Source organism: Malaya genurostris, chromosome 1 (genome assembly GCF_030247185.1).
Source record: "Malaya genurostris strain Urasoe2022 chromosome 1, Malgen_1.1, whole genome shotgun sequence".
Classification (NCBI taxonomy): Eukaryota; Metazoa; Arthropoda; class Insecta; order Diptera; family Culicidae; genus Malaya; species Malaya genurostris.
This window is the reverse complement of record NC_080570.1, coordinates 164,624,609-164,640,711: the sequence shown is the minus strand read 5'-3', so window position 1 is coordinate 164,640,711 and position 16,103 is coordinate 164,624,609. Positions and strand designations below refer to the sequence as shown.

The following is a 16,103-nucleotide window of genomic DNA, read 5'->3' as shown; positions in this document are numbered from 1 at the left end:
TTGAGATATGGTTTAATCCAAAAAAAAAAATTGTTGACTTGAAAAATTTCGAAATAACACCAGAACTCGACGTTTCATGCACTTCTAAGACAAAACAAAAAAACTGCGTAACAAAAACCACATGAAAAATCGCGTAAAAAAGATCTCATATTCTGAAATATATATTATTGAACTTTTTAAAGTGATTTTTTCTTTGTCCCTTCTCAAAAGCAAGGCTAGAGTAAAAAAGGCGAACTTATGATGCAAATTATTTCTTTTGATCAATACAGATTGCATATGCAAAATTTGAGCCAAATAAAAAATACAAGAAAAAATCGATCTTCGATTTCGTATGGAATTGCTCAGCTTGTACAAAAGGGGGTTTCCGTTAACTTCATATGAACTTAGCGAAGTACTCGAAAAAAAGCAACAATTTAAAATTTCCGTAACTAATTAGCAAATAATTAGCCACAAATTATACACTGGGTTTTGTTTTCCTTTTAAGATTATTTTGAGCAACGTAACCAATTAGCAATTAATAAGCTATTCCGTTCCGTTGGGTTTCGATTTGTTTTTAACCTTTTTTGGGAGGGGTGCTTCGTTAACTTCATATGACTCAACGAAGCACTCAAAAAGAATTCGGCAACAATTCGAAACTACTGTAACTAATTAGCAACTAATAAGCAACAAATTATCCATTGAGTTTCGATTTCCTTTCAAGCTTATTTATTTGGTACGTATTTCATAGATCTATGTATTTATTGCAGGGCAAACAGTTTCTCAAAGTGGCTTGAACGATTGAGTGTCAAAAAATCTTTTTTAACAATAATTTATTCTCAAACGAATGTGTTAAACCTGACTTTTTGGATGAAGTATCATTTTTGATCAATTTTTCACCAAATTTGATGAAATAAATGTAGATTTTAATTCCCTAATAAAAAAAAAGTCAGCTTCACTGCTTCAATGCATTTGTATTAGATCCGCGATACACAAAATAAACCAAACTAAATATTTTCTGTGGAAAAGCAGTTTTCCGGAAAAATAACTAGTTTCACGACAACTTTCCATATCCATAGCCTTTCGTGTGTTTAATTAAAGGTTCCTATTTTGCATATAGAAATGTTGCTAATCAAATGTGTTAGAGGAAGTAATTAAGTGATTAAAATCAGGAAAATAACCGCAGGAATTTGTATTTACGCCCACACAGTTGACATTACTTTTTACGCTTCCAAGGTGTCTTCATATGAACTTAGCGAAGTACTCAAAATAAATTGAGCAACAAATTCAAAATTATCGTAACTAATTAGTGACAAATCATTCAACAATTTGCGTTATCATCGGCGAGAGGCGCTTCGTTCTGTTCAAACTTAGTTATATCGAACGAATATATACATATATAGAAGTTTCACACGAATGGAAAATCAAACATGAAATTTTGACACGTGCGAGAAAAGCATAGCTTGCTAAGATGGGACCGGTATGCGAGTATCTTTTCGTTCGTTAACAAAACTACTCGCATCTTGTTGCATAACAAATTGTATATAAACGAATGACAGAAAATGCAATCTTTCACTGATATGCAAGTATGGGCATTGCATTTTTTATATTATTTTGTTATTGACCCAAAATACAGGGTGATTTTTTAAGAGCTTGAGAACTTTTTTAAACAATAAAACGCATAAAATTTGCAAAATCTCATCGGTTCTTTATTTTAAACGTTAGATTGGTACATGACATTTACTTTTTGAAGATAATTTCATTTAAATGTTGACCGCGGCTGCGTCTTAGGTGGTCCATTCGGAAAGTCCAATTTTGGGCAACTTTTTCGAGCATTTCGGCCGGAATAGCCCGAATTTCTTCGGAAATGTTGTCTTCCAAAGCTGGAATAGTTACTGGCTTATTTCTGTAGACTTTAGACTTGACGTAGCCCCACAAAAAATAGTCTAAAGGCGTCAAATCGCATGATCTTGGTGGCCAACTTACCGGTCCATTTCTTGAGATGAATTGTTCTCCGAAGTTTTCCCTCAAAATGGCCATAGAATCGCGAGCTGTGTGGCATGTAGCGCCATCTTGTTGAAACCACATGTCAACCAAGTTCAGTTCTTCCATTTTTGGCAACAAAAAGTTTGTTAGCATCGAACGATAGCGATCGCCATTCACTGTAACGTTGCGTCCAACAGCATCTTTGAAAAAATACGGTCCAATGATTCCACCAGCGTACAAACCACACCAAACAGTGCATTTTTCGGGATGCATGGGCAGTTCTTGAACGGCTTCTGGTTGCTCTTCACTCCAAATGCGGCAATTTTGCTTATTTACGTAGCCATTCAACCAGAAATGAGCCTCATCGCTGAACAAAATTTGTCGATAAAAAAGCGGATTTTCTGTCAACTTTTCTAGAGCCCATTCACTGATTTGCAAGCGTTGCTCGTTAGTAAGTCTATTCATGATGAAATGTCAGAGCATACTGAGCAAATAATAATGCATGAAAATCATAACCTCAAAAAATCTGAGCAAATACTAATGCATGAAAATCCTAACCTCAAAAAAATCACCTTTTAGTTTCAACAACAAAAACAAATCCCATCCGAAAGCATATCGTTTTTATTTGAATTGAAAAATACAACCGAATATCCATTCCTCAATCTTTAGATTTCACTTACAGCGAACTGTTACATCATATATTATACCACATAATCACTGCACAATCCGTAAACTTTGTCGGATCGGATTTTAAATCGGATCACAAATTCACCTTTACGTTGCTTTGTACTTTGTACAAACATAGAAAAGGATGACAAAAGTCTTTCCCCATCTGAAACATTTAATCGGCTTCCCATCCCAAACAATTTTCCGCTTCTGTCTGCCTGCCTGCCTGCCTTTGCAGAATCAGCGATTAAATCGACGTACACAAATAATGAAGACATATTTTTCCACTTCGAAAAATTTCGAAAGCATCGAAAAATGTTTTCACGCGTCACTTCCTGCATTTTGCTCCCAACATTCCACCGCATGATAATGTGCTTTTTGGGGGAGCAGCAAGGTTCAACGCCAAAGACGAGGATCACGGAGTCGCAAGCGGAGGCGGCGAAGAAACGAAAAAAATAAAGAAATCATCAATCAAAACACCCCCCCCTACAGACACCGGTGCCGTGTCCGTTCTCGGTCGTAGTGTGCCGTGCGCGGTAACGTAACGCGATACTTCGCTGTCAAAGCTCGGGACTGCCAACATAAACAACAACAGAAAAAAACAGAACACATGAAAAATTTCCACGGTGGCTGCTGCTATTTTCTGGGTTGTTGGCTGACTACCAGAACGATTTAATAACATGCAGTCAGTCGCAGGGGAAAATGTAATACAATGATTGTTATTATTATGATCACTTTTTTTCACATCGCCCTTGTTTGGATCCGGTTTTACGTGCGGCGCGCGTTTGATGGACGGTGCTCCGTTTTCCGGAGCACGGAACATTTGAGCTTTAAAAATGTCATTACACTCATGTTCTAATTACACTCCGGCGCCGAGCCCACGCACCTTTTCTCGGTCCTGGTTTTTTTTGTGCCCCCTCAGTGGTTCCTGAGAGTTCCGGAGATAAGCTCATGTAATTCCATTATCTGCTCGTTATTGTGAAGCGAATCCGGTGTGTGTGTGTGGTGTGTGTCATCATCGTTTGTCTCGACAGTCTGACATCATTGAAACTACCTCTTACCTTTTGATGGGATTGCAACACTGGTTGGCTGTCAGAAGGGGGAGGTTTCCTCTAGATGTTGATATCTATAGCCCCCTGTTGTACTCGACTCGACTGTCTCTCTCTCGGTGGTGTTTGAGCAACAATGCACACACACACACAACCCGTCAGTACAATCGAAGTGAGTCTCTTTGTGTTCGGTGGGAGGGTGGGGATGGTGACCATATTCCGTTCGCTGTCCGTGACAGAGGAGACCACGAACGCATTCTCGTATTGTCTCGTTTATTATGAACCGGATGAGTGTGCGGTGAAATGCAGTAGTGGGTGCAAACAACAGAAAAAAAAGCAAGCAACTCCAACAATCTGATTTCAACTACAACAGCAGGACCATACACGCAACAAAAATGCTCCGTTCCACATTGGTGTCTCCGGCGGCCGGAAGAAAGTGCCACCGAAACCGCACAGGACCCATTCTTCATCGTGTTTCTTCTGCCACGTACGTGAGCAAAATTGCTGATGCCACACAATCCTTGCCACGCGAGAAACAGAAACCGTGAGAAACAGAGATAGGACTACTCGAGATGGACGCGTACTGAATGTGTCATTTGGTAATAAATAATAGGAAATGAAATAGGTATTCACCGTCTGCTCGCTGTAAACTGTTCCGCACACGTGTGCAAACGAAAGCAAAGCAAAGCATGCCATGACTCATGAACGATGAAAGACGTCAGTTTTCAGACCGGATGTAGTTTGCTACGTTTTCTTCGTGTGTTTGCCTTTTACAGATGATGATCATGATGATGATGTTTCAGGCAGGCAGGCAGACAAGGCAGGAAGATCGAAGATGGGGGACAGAACATGTTGTAATGTTCCATTCTTCAATTGTTGTTGTTGGTGTTGTTGATGGTAGGGAAAAGCGGGGAAGTTTCTGGCACAACAATTTGTGTCTTGCACAACGAATGATTGATACTTATTGTTGCTAGGAACTGCCGTCTCCAGACAATGTTGCCTTCCGCTTTCGGACATCCTGGTGTTTTCGTTGCAATGTCCGTCCGAATGCCAAATGGGAGGGGGGGTTCAATCATGTTTTTCCGCTGCAGTCCATCACGAGCAGCACAGGGCAAGCCGGTATTTCAACAAGATAACAGCAACACCCTGAGAAACGATCAGTTGCACGTTCCGAAATGGAAATCTACATCCAGGTCAGTCAAACTGCACAACACGATTCCCGGTCTGTTGGTGGATGTAATTCTGGACTTCCTTGTGCTCTGAATAGGGTCGGCAATCGTTATTGTGATTCAAGATAAATCGAAAATATAAAGAAATTTGTTTCAATGGGTTTTTCAACAGTTAGCTTGATTCGTTTCATAGCAGATAAGCTAGCCAAGAAGCAATCCGCAACTAGTGTCATTGCCATAAATCTAATTATTTTACGTTTAAATTTAAATTTAAATGATCACAAATCTAATTATTTAAAATTTAAACATCTTCTTCATCAGGTGTCAGTTACGCTAGCGTAACAGGCAGACAACTGCCTACCACTAATTTTTGCCATTCTTTATGGAAAGGTAATAGAATTGCTGCAAAAACCGACATTCGAACGGAGCCTCGGAGACCGCAAGTGTTATATTCCATTCGACACAGCTCGACGAGATCGGAAAATATACTTTTACCGCTCAATTTTCTCAGAGATTGTTGAACCGATTTTAACAAGCTTAGACTTGTTTGAAAGATACTTTTGGTATAAGTGACGTAACCGAGAAAACACGTTGTTTTCTACTGCTCTAATACATAAGGGTGCCAATATTTTGGGATCACCTCTAATTTCGTAAAGTGGTAGTGCTGAAAAGTTTAAGCACCTCGAAAAAAGTACCCTTGCAAAATTCAAGCTAAATCGGACATGGGTAAGGGGTGCTACCCGGCGGTTAAGGTTTGAACATTTTCGATCTTGAAAAATCATCATCGTGAGATTTCCGAAATCGAAAATTACATGAAACATCGAGATTAAGTGTCATCTCGAAAAAAAAAATTATTTTGAAAAAAATCGACTTTCTGGGACTTGATTTTGAGATATTTTCTAAGTCCGAGAAAGTCGATTCTTTTGAATTTTTTTTTTCAAGATGACACTCAATCTCGAAGGTTCATGCAATTCTAAGACTTTTGGCATCAAGCATTTCTTTTCGATTTCGGTGATTCTTCAAGATCCATGAAAATTCCACTAAGTGGATTAAGAAGGGTTTTTTGAGATTAGCATCACTCATCTCATACAAATAGGCAACGCAAATGTAAAGCCGAAATGATGCCGAGTATGTGACAAGAAACACTGAAGCATGCTTTTGTGGAATACTCGAATCAATCTGAATTAATTGGTGTCGAAAATGAGCCCAAATTAGTGTCAAAAATTATTTAATAAAAAAAATTTCATGAGACTGTTTTGAAGAAAGAGAAAGTCATTACCACCACAGAAAGTCTATTTTGACAGCAATATTTCTTAAACTAAATGTCAAACTAAAAAGGAATCCACATTATGTGGTTCATCGATTTGACAGGTTTACCGAAATGAGTGGTGAAGTTGGCAGGCGAAACAAACGACGAATATTACCTTCTTTCAACACTAAAGTTACCGATAGCATGGGAATCGGAATTGAAACTATTTATGGAATCGATTTCATCGCTGGGACATATTTGCCATTCCATAGCGTTGGTTAGCAAATAAATTGCTTCAAAAGCGATTTGCAAAAACTCACCAGAAATCAATCTAAATTTATCGTAATGAGGGAATAGAATAAATACAAAGTATCTTTAGAGGAATTTTGGGCAAAATAACCGGAATAGAAAAATACTTTATCATCAACTCTCTGTTGGTTTTTTTTTTCAGTTCTGTCTTCCGAGTAGTCCAACTTGTTTCTCTTCCGTGAGAAACCCCTCTACAATTGATCTGGTTCTAACATATCAAACTTGTAGTGAATGGATTACTCATGCTGACTTTCAACTCAAATTATCTTCCAGTAACATTTAGAACTTCCAGTGAAGCTATAATCAATTCAATAAGTTCTATATTTAACTATCTGAGAATTTAGTACTTTTCACATGTTAATAAGTTAGCAATGTGGAATTACTGGTTTTTGGATAATTATTTCAACTTTTCAAATTATCGAAAGATCATTGGCTTGACGAGCAAATCATTTCATTTCATCATTGGCTTGGCGTGATCATTTCAGAGGTCAGTAAATTTTGTCGAAAGTCGGCGAAAAACTCGATTTTTAAAAGCCTGCAACCAAAAAAGTCTGAAGACCTTTAAAAGAAATCTGCAGATTTGGTATCTCTGTTCGTTTCCAAAATTCAGATTCAAAACCCGCATGAATGAATTGAATTCGGAGCTTGGACTTTGGAACTAGATTTTGGAACTGAATTCAGTTCCTTAATTAAGGTTCACAATGCAAGTTCAGAATTTAGTTCTAGAATTAAATTCGAGACCTGGATGCTGCAAACGAGTTCAGTTCCAGAATTCTAGAGCTAAATTCATGAACGGGTTCCTAATTTCGTTCTTGAATTCAGTTTCATTTCCTGAATCCCGGCTCCAGAACTTTGGCTCTGGTTTATATAAATAAATGATGGTAACAAGGTTCTCAACAGAATAAGAATCTATTTGTAGAACCGTGATTGTCGTCAATTAATCATACTTTGGTTTAACTGCACCGTTACCGTTACAAATTTACCCATTCTATCAATGTCAGATTTATTCGTATTCACGTCCTCCAGTTATGTCTGTGACGTTACCCATCCGTAACTTATTTATCAAAACTTAAGCTACTACTTGAAAATGAGTTTATTTGAGGCGATAATTTGTCAATGACCCTGGTGGTGCTTGCTTTTTCGTCTCCACTGTGAGCGTCGTTCCGCTTTCGAGGATACCGTGGACACTCGCCAGACAAAAGATGGGCGCGGAAATTCGCTTTGATTTGCAATTCCGAAAGTCAACAACAAAAAAAAAAGGGACAAAATCATTATCGATGTGTTCCGAAGTGTTCGTACCTTCGACTAGCCCCGCCTTAATGCAATGCTTGCATCAAATGGATCCAAATGCTACGGAGAAACTTTCGATTTTTTTGTTGTAGTTTGATACTTTTTATTTTTATATAGTCCTAAAAAATTGTATATAATTTTGTGCGGTTTTCATGGTTTTTAGATAAAGGGCTCTTTGCTCAATATTTTTTCTGAAAATTTAGTCTTTTTTACATATTAATAAATTAGCAATGTGGAAAATTTCGCTTGGCTAAATTTTTGGTACAGCTGGTTTGTAAGACCAGTCCTTTATGCATTGAACCGCCAACAACAATTCAGCTTCAGCAACACGAAATAGAGAGATTTGTAACTGCAAATAATGACATGAACGGTGACGACAACGAAAATTTTAGATGCAAATTTCCATCCCAAGTGTCGAATCTACTTTTTCCCGATTTCAAGTAGACCCTAAAGATGGATTTACGGCAGGGAATTTCACGTCCGATAGATTTACTTCAGGAAATATTTCCTCAGTTCCGTCAGTTCACGTCCGAAAGATTTACGTTGAGAAATTGTACTTCAGAGAATTTCACATCCGATATATTTACTGCAGGAAATTTTACCCCAGGGAATTTCATGTCCGATAAAGTTACGTATTCGTTGGATTTATCCTAGTTCTCTCGCTGACAAGAATGTCAAATTTTCCTAATCTCAAGCCAAGGAACTAATCATGGTTTGATTTGCTTTACATCATTCAACATTTAATCATTGAAGGATCAGTACATAAATGAGATGTGTGATTGTTCAATACAGTTGAAATTTATTAATTTTTTAAAACCCAATTCTTTTAATTTCTGGACATTCAGGAAATAACTGAATTAAAGAGCTAAATTCGGAACATAGGGCTGGTTTCGAATTCAGTTGCAAATTTGAGGATCTGAATCCAGATCAAGAATTTATTTCTAGAATTAAATTCTCACCATGAATTCCGAACTACTGGTTTACGTCACGAAACTACTGGACTGGCCCCTGACTAAGGATCTAACCTACCTCGACGGGGAGTTCCCCGACGAAGGAAAGTTCTCCCGGAACCGACGCTTATTTACCGATGCACTGTGTGCTCCTCTACTTTGAGGATGGCGCTAAACGCTTCGCGGTCGAAATCTACCACTTTCACCCTGTTGGCTCGGTATCACTCCAAAACGTTCCGTAGCGCAGTGGTGGGATACTAAATCAGACCAAAATAAAGTTGATCCTTTGTGTTTCGTTGTCAATTGCATGAGGCGCTTTTCAAGACACTACCTCCACTCATCTGATGAAGGAGGGGTGCATATTTCACCATATCTGCTAATCGCCTGCCAGATCAGGAACATTTTTGCAAATTTAGATAATTTCCATTTTCATTTAGCATCAGAATAGACCTGCCTAAGAAGTTTTTGACCTCAGTTTCGTGGTGAGCAAATTCGTGTAAATTTCCGGGTGCAAGTCCGAAACCCCGTACGCTTCGCATTTCCCGTCACAAAAGTGAGTAAAAGCCTTTTTTTTTGCGAATTAACATAATTGGACGGTTCTTGAACTGTTGCACCTTTTACGTGGTCATTTTACCGTTCATTGAACCACTTTTACGAGCACTCTCTTCCTTACTTTGGACATTCATTCGCTCCTCGTTGGTTTTCATCATACAATTCACAGTTATATTGACAATTCTCTACATTTCAGCGATCCATCAGTGGGACTGGGATCTGGGATTCTTTTCACGGACAATTTCTTGATTTGCCGACATGTTTGAAACTACTGTAAGCAGAGATGACAGGTCGCAAGATTTGTCCGTAAATCTGGAGATTTTCCGTAAATCTGGAGAGCAGAACGGCAGACATGTTTTAGTAGAAGACTTTTGAAAATCGTTCTTGCAGACATTTGCCAAAATTTTCAGACTGTTTTCAGGACTTGAAGACCGTGGACTTTTTTTCGAGGTTACAGATTTTTTCAACTCTGCTTGAAGATATTTGCAAATTTCACCTGGCATCCCTGACTGTAAGTAATCAATACACTATGCAAACAATACGCTGTCACTAAGATTTACCGTCAATTTCAGGTTTTCACTCAAACAGTACAAAAGTTACGTGAGATTTTCGAAGTGTCATTTTTTTCGGATACACCCTGTAACAAAATTGTTGAAATTTCAGAATACCATCTGTGAACCGTCCACCCTCCCCGCACATTGGGGCAGAAAGGTTTTCTGGTTCTAAGAGGCGAATGATCTTAAGATTAAAACAAAAAAACTGTTGAGCGTCGAACGAATGTTCCGATTTTGCGAAAATTTCAGTAAAATGTTTGGGAAAATTTTAGTTTAGTGATTCCCATAATTGCGAAGACGAACACCGGCTGGACTATCTTCAGAAACAAAATTGTGCCACTTTTACGAGAGTCTAAAGATTCGACAATTTTTTTGGTCTGATTTGGCATTCTGCCCCCATGCGCGCTCCGCTTGGGAGTGATATCATCAAAAAAATGATTCATGTTTTTTTCGAATTGCCTAAAAATAAGGCGTTACTTTATGGTTTCAAAAACTGCATAGTTTCTACTATATCGATTTGATTTTTGGATTTATTTTCAAGATTTATGGATGGATAGGAATTCTAGATCTTGCGAGTTGATTGTAAATAGGAATGTTTTTTTTTACATGACCAAAATAATCAATTAGTAGCACGAATCGAGGTAACCGATCAATAGGAGTAATAATTCAAAATATGGATAGTGGAAAAATTGTGAATCTTGTGGGAAGATTTTTTAATGTTTCTTTTATAAAAATTCATAGACATTACGATTATTTATCTAAAATTAAAAATATTTTTGCTCCAAATCAGTAAATTCGTGACATTTCGATTGCCATTTCAGTCATCATTAACTAAGCTCAAAAGCAATCTTCGTCAATCTATGGAACTGCTCTACAAATTGAGCCACTGGGGAAGTTTGAAGAGAAACCACATCCTAGAGCTAGGCCGATCAAATTTTTTTTCCAATCTTACGTTTAGTGACCTCGAAATGCATACAAACATTTGCATACTTTTTTTTCAGTCATCGTTCGATATTTTTTTGCAATACTCGCCTAGATTTAGAGTACATGGATTTTATAGTCCCGAGCCTCTCACAGAAAAGACGTGAATAGTTTCGAACCGTGTATATTTTTTATTGAGAAAAAGCCTCTAGATGGCTTAATACTGAATTCCATGACAATCTACCCACTAGTGTTTGAATAACATCTGATTGTATCAGACGATGAGTTCTAGTTTTCAACCAGCTATGGAAAAATACGAACCAGCGCATGAATGCATAAAAGAAACGGTGAAATTGAATGATTCGAGTATTGGTCCACAATCCCCCGTACTCTCCAGACCTGGCCCCCAGCGACTATAATCTATTTCCAAACCATAAAAGATTTCTCCATGGAAAGAAATGGTCATTGCAGAAACGGAGTACCGGTGGGTCAAATGTATCGCTCTGGATGGAGATTATACTGAAGAATGAAAAAGATTTCACGGCAAAAAAATCGACTTTTTGTTTGTTGGGCCAGGAACTTCTCTTTTTATTTAGTAAACCGAAGAAACAGCTTGCAAACTCGAACTTAATGTTCGACCCCCTCAAATAGAAGGCAAAAGTAGAATTCTATTCTTTCTTCTGATTATGCTGATATGAACCTGTCCGGTATAGAGAATCTTTCAAACTTAATGGCTCTGTTCGGTTGGGTACACTTTTCTCTCACCACTTGTGTAGCTGTTTATTTGTTTCCGTCAGTTTAGTTGAAAAATTCATGATCTTTCAGCAGAACAACTTTGAAATATTGTGCACAAAAGGAGCATAGAATCCGGACTGTCACTAAAAATAGAAACGGAAGAAATAAATGAGAAAGCGGTTCGAATTGCGATCATGAAGTTCAGGGAAGAAAATCTTTTTGGGGATAAACCAAAAACGGGTTTGGATAGAAAGGTTGAAAAGTTATCAGAAGACTAATGTTCTTCGTGATAAAAAAAAGGTTCGAGTCTTCGAATCTTTAAGAACTAGCAGCAGTGGAAACGCGATACTTACTGGGAATTTGAGATTCAAGTACAAATCCTTAGCGGAGTCGCAATATTATACAGTGCGAAGAACCAGTATGAGACATCGATTCAAAGGCAAAAAGTTTATGGTTAGGCAAGCTATTTGTGACTGCGGTGACATTTCGATAAACAGCGAAATATACGATGAAAAATGTTAACAAAAAGAAAGAAAGCTTTGTGCAAAATGGGTGCCGCGTGAGCTCACAATCGATCAAAAACAACAACGAATTGATGATTCTGAGCAGTGTTTGGAGCTGTTATATCGAAATAAAACCGATTTTTTTCGTCGATATATAACAATGGACGAAACATGGCTCCATCACTTCACTCCGGAGTCCAATCGACAGTCAGCTGAGTGGACTGGACGCGATGAACCGAACCCAAAGCGTGGAAAGACTCAACAATGGCGTCTGTATTTTGGGATTCGCATGGTATAATTTTCATCGACTACCTTGAAAAGGGAAAAACCATCAACAGTGACTATTATATAGCGTTATTAGAGCGTTTGAAGGACGAAATTTAAAAAAAACGGCCTCATTTGAAGAAGAAAAAAGTTTTGTTTCATCAAGACAATGCATCGTGTCACAAGTCGATGAAAACCATGCTGAAATTGAACGAATTGGGCTTCGAATTGCTCCCTCATCCACTGTATTCTCCAGATTTGGCCCCCAGTGACTTTTTCCTGTTCTCAGACCTCAAGAGAATGCTCGCTGGTAAAAAAAATTTAGAAGCAATGAAGAGGTAATCGCTGAAACTGAGGCCTATTTTGAGGCAAAGGACAAATCGTACTACAAAAATGGTATCGAAAAGTTGGAAGATCGCTATAATCGCTGTATCGCCTCTGATGGCAATTATGTTGAATAAAAAAAACGAATTTTGGCAAAAAAATGTGTGTTTCTATTAAACGATACGAACTTTTCAACCGAACTGTTACTGGGAATTTGAAATTCAATTACAAATCCTTATCCTAGTCACAACATTATACAGTTCGAAGAGGACAAGTACTGAACCAGTAGGAGACATCGATTCAAACTCAAAAAGTTTATGGTTAGGCAAGCTATTTGTGACTGCGGTAAGATTTAGATAAACAGCGAAATATACGATGAAAAATGTTAACAAAAACGAATCCTACTCATGATTTAAAGTCACAACTCTTTAGTCACCGATTAAATAATACAAATCAGTTGTGCATATAATAAATCAAACATATTTAAATGAAGTAATTTCCAGAATGACTTACCGATGCTTCCGATAAATAGTGTCAAAATGTTGTTCCTGCTGCTGCTGCTGCTGTTTATTGTCATGGTAAACACTCTTGTGATAGTCGCCGTTCTTAAGCCAGGAAGTCTTTTTATCACTCTCCTCGTCCTCCTCGTCGGCCTCATCGCCCATGCGATCACCACCGATGGTAAATACTCCGATGCCACCGCTTCGTTCACGTTCCCGGTGGTGAGTTTTCATGCCGAAGTTGTAACCAGCATCGAAGCTGTTGTAGCCGATGTTCGGTTGAATCTGAAAACCACCACCACCACCACCGTTGTAACCGACATTACTGGATTTGGCCGACGCGGAACCGTGTCCGCTGTTGTACCCATTTATTCCGGTTCCCGCAAGCGAAGCTTTCGCTGCCTTCACCTGTAACTCCTCGTCGACAGCTGCAAGCAATGAAAATAAAACAAACGCATCAAAGTAGGCTCGGTTTAAATCTGGTGAAATATTCTACAAGTTAGACTACTATGTGGAATGACAATTCGCGCAACTTTACTGCATCAATTTTACAGCAAATAAAACTCCTCCGAACGGTGTACGGCTCGAGTTAATGATGGCAAATACAAAGTCCCTCGAAATCGCTGTAGGAAGGTAAACAAAATGTTGCAAAACCGGGCTTCCGTTGTTTGTGTTCATTACTCGAAACGAAACGCGCGAGACTGCTGCTCGAAAGCCTCCACCTAAGATTAACAACATCATCGAGGAAATAGGCTAAAATCTCGCAACGGAAGCACCGTGTGAAATCATGCAAAATCTAAAACCTTCGCCACCCCCCCTCCTTAGGTCATACCGAAGGCAAGTGTCAACATATTACTCAGCATGTCCTGTCTTTAATGATTTTCACGCGAACTGCCTGTGCCTAGGGGGTTAGCGTTCCTAACCTGGAGCCTAGTTCACAATACAACGAATGAAACTCGATTAATGAGCTGAATACAGGTACAATGACCCTATGCGCGTTTCGCAAAAGCTACAGGTTAAATGAGATGTAAATAAATGCAAAATGAGTGCCTTCTATCACAACACCACATTCTGGCACATTTCAGATACGTACGAGAGAGAGAGAGAGATCGTAGTGTGCCATGACCGTGGCTACTCGAAGAAGAGAGTGCATTCTTTTCACTTCGCCCGTTCCGGCAAACGTCGCCTACTATATGATATCATCATAAAAAGTGAAGCGTCCCGACCAAGTGGTGTTTGAAGATTGAATTTTTTGTCTTCTGATGAAAACCGGTACGATTTTTACTTCGTTGATGTTGATTCTTCCAAATATAGCACAAGCTTCCGCCTGAACTGAACTTTGTAAAAGGAAAACGTAAAATAAAAACACAAACTCATGTTTCGCATTCCAATGAAGTACTGAAGCGCTGTTCACCACCCCATTCATTTGACACTTTGTTACGCCATCCACGTTCCACATTCCGGTCCCAAGAGTTTTCCACCAAGTCTGTGGCAACAGGGCTATCGTCTCTTGCGTCCCCCCACTCTAGTTGGCCCCTGCTAACATTCCGTCACCACGCAACAGACACATTAAAGTGATGACCCTCCTGACCCCCCTCCAGGGGACTCGCTCTACTTAGGTGGAGGCTCTACCCACCCACCCGAACCGACGGTTTTCTTAATACATTATCCAATGTTTTAATTACCTTTTGCCTTCAGCTTGAGCTCCTTTAGGCTATTCCCTGCGCCACCGGATGAGAACCCACTGCCACTGCCACTGGTGCCGGACGGAGAACCCACAATCACCTTACCGTGGTACACGGACTGGGAGGAGGAAGCCGAAGAGGGTAGCGTCTGCTGCTGCTTCGACCGGTGGCTGTTCTTCGAGCTGTGATGAAGCTGCCGAACGTGCACATCGTCAACCTGGCAAGTAGTGTTAGTGTGCGCAGCAAAGGATGGGAAACGAACAGCAAGGTTAGTAGTCATTAACGATGGTTTGTGCGCTGCGGGGTCGTACACAACCGAAGCAGGCCGCGTGTTCTGGTCAAGCAAACAATTTGTCAAACGAAAAACAGTGCCATTGGATTTTCGACACAGACGGAAATTGGTGCCCGCCGCCTACTTCGTTTGCGTTTGCCGCTCACTGAGCTACTGTTGGTGTTAGTTTTTACGCTGTTTGCTGCGTTGCCATGGCAATTTTTTCTCCTGGATTCAAATTTTACAATATCAAAAATCTCAAAATGCGCGTCCATTTTTTTTTAATTTCAACGGAGGCGTATGGTAATTTATTCATTTGATAGAAGCGAGAAAAAAAAGGGAACGCGTTCGAAATTACATGGCAACAATGTTTGCACATCTCACGCGCAACTAACCAAGCAAGCAAACAAACAAACGTTCCGGTTCCCGGATCAAAATTATACGGAGATAACAGACAACAAACATACCTGCTTCCCATTAATTAACCAGGTGATGTGCGGGGCGGGCCGGGCTCGGGACGTCGTACAGTTGGCCACCAGCATATCCCCGTAGTAGAGCTGCTTTTTGGCGAACTCTATCGTTGGTGGTCCCTTCTGTGGAACTGGAACGAGAATAAAAATAACATTTGAATAAATCCAAACTGCAAACTGGGGCAAGCAGAATACTCACGCATGACGTGCAGTGGTTCGTCATTGGATGCCTTGGTGAAGATCGGGGTGTCGGTCGAAACCTCACAGTAGTAGGAACCGGATGCATCGTAGTCGACATTCTTCAGCGTCAGCGTCGAAGGAGTTACCTTTTTCCACTGATTAAGGTTGATTAGTGAAATTGCTCTACGGTGCATTGCCGCCCGTTGGCAGAAGGTGCAAGCAAGCTCGTTACGGTTGCGGTCATCACGCCACTACCAATCGACCGAGCGAACGCAAATCGCGATTAGGTTAGGCTCAAGGCCTTACCGGAATCCTTCACCTTCTGCCCAGCGAGCGAGCGAACAAACGGATTGAATCGTGCTACAATCATACTTACATCTATTTCGGCACCCGGAATCGAATAGTTCCGGTAGGGCGGATTACGGCCCTTGATGTATTCGAATATTTTGCTGCCTCCCTTCAGGAACGTCACCTTCTCGGTGCATTGCAATGACGTGTGT

The 16,103-nt window shown here is 39.8% G+C and overlaps 1 protein-coding gene across 1 annotated transcript in view; it reads right to left on the bottom strand.

The window, feature by feature from the left end:
- Nucleotides 1-16,103, bottom strand: part of LOC131426656 (uncharacterized) — a 234,547-nt gene that overhangs the window by 80,571 nt on the left and 137,873 nt on the right. The window contains exons 3-7 of the mRNA XM_058589528.1: nucleotides 15,980-16,075; nucleotides 15,623-15,758; nucleotides 15,421-15,554; nucleotides 14,683-14,899; nucleotides 13,011-13,425 (exon numbers count right to left, since the gene is read on the bottom strand). Of these exons, the coding sequence (XP_058445511.1) occupies nucleotides 13,011-13,425; nucleotides 14,683-14,899; nucleotides 15,421-15,554; nucleotides 15,623-15,758; nucleotides 15,980-16,075 (998 nt within the window). The remainder of the gene's footprint in view (nucleotides 1-13,010; nucleotides 13,426-14,682; nucleotides 14,900-15,420; nucleotides 15,555-15,622; nucleotides 15,759-15,979; nucleotides 16,076-16,103) is intronic.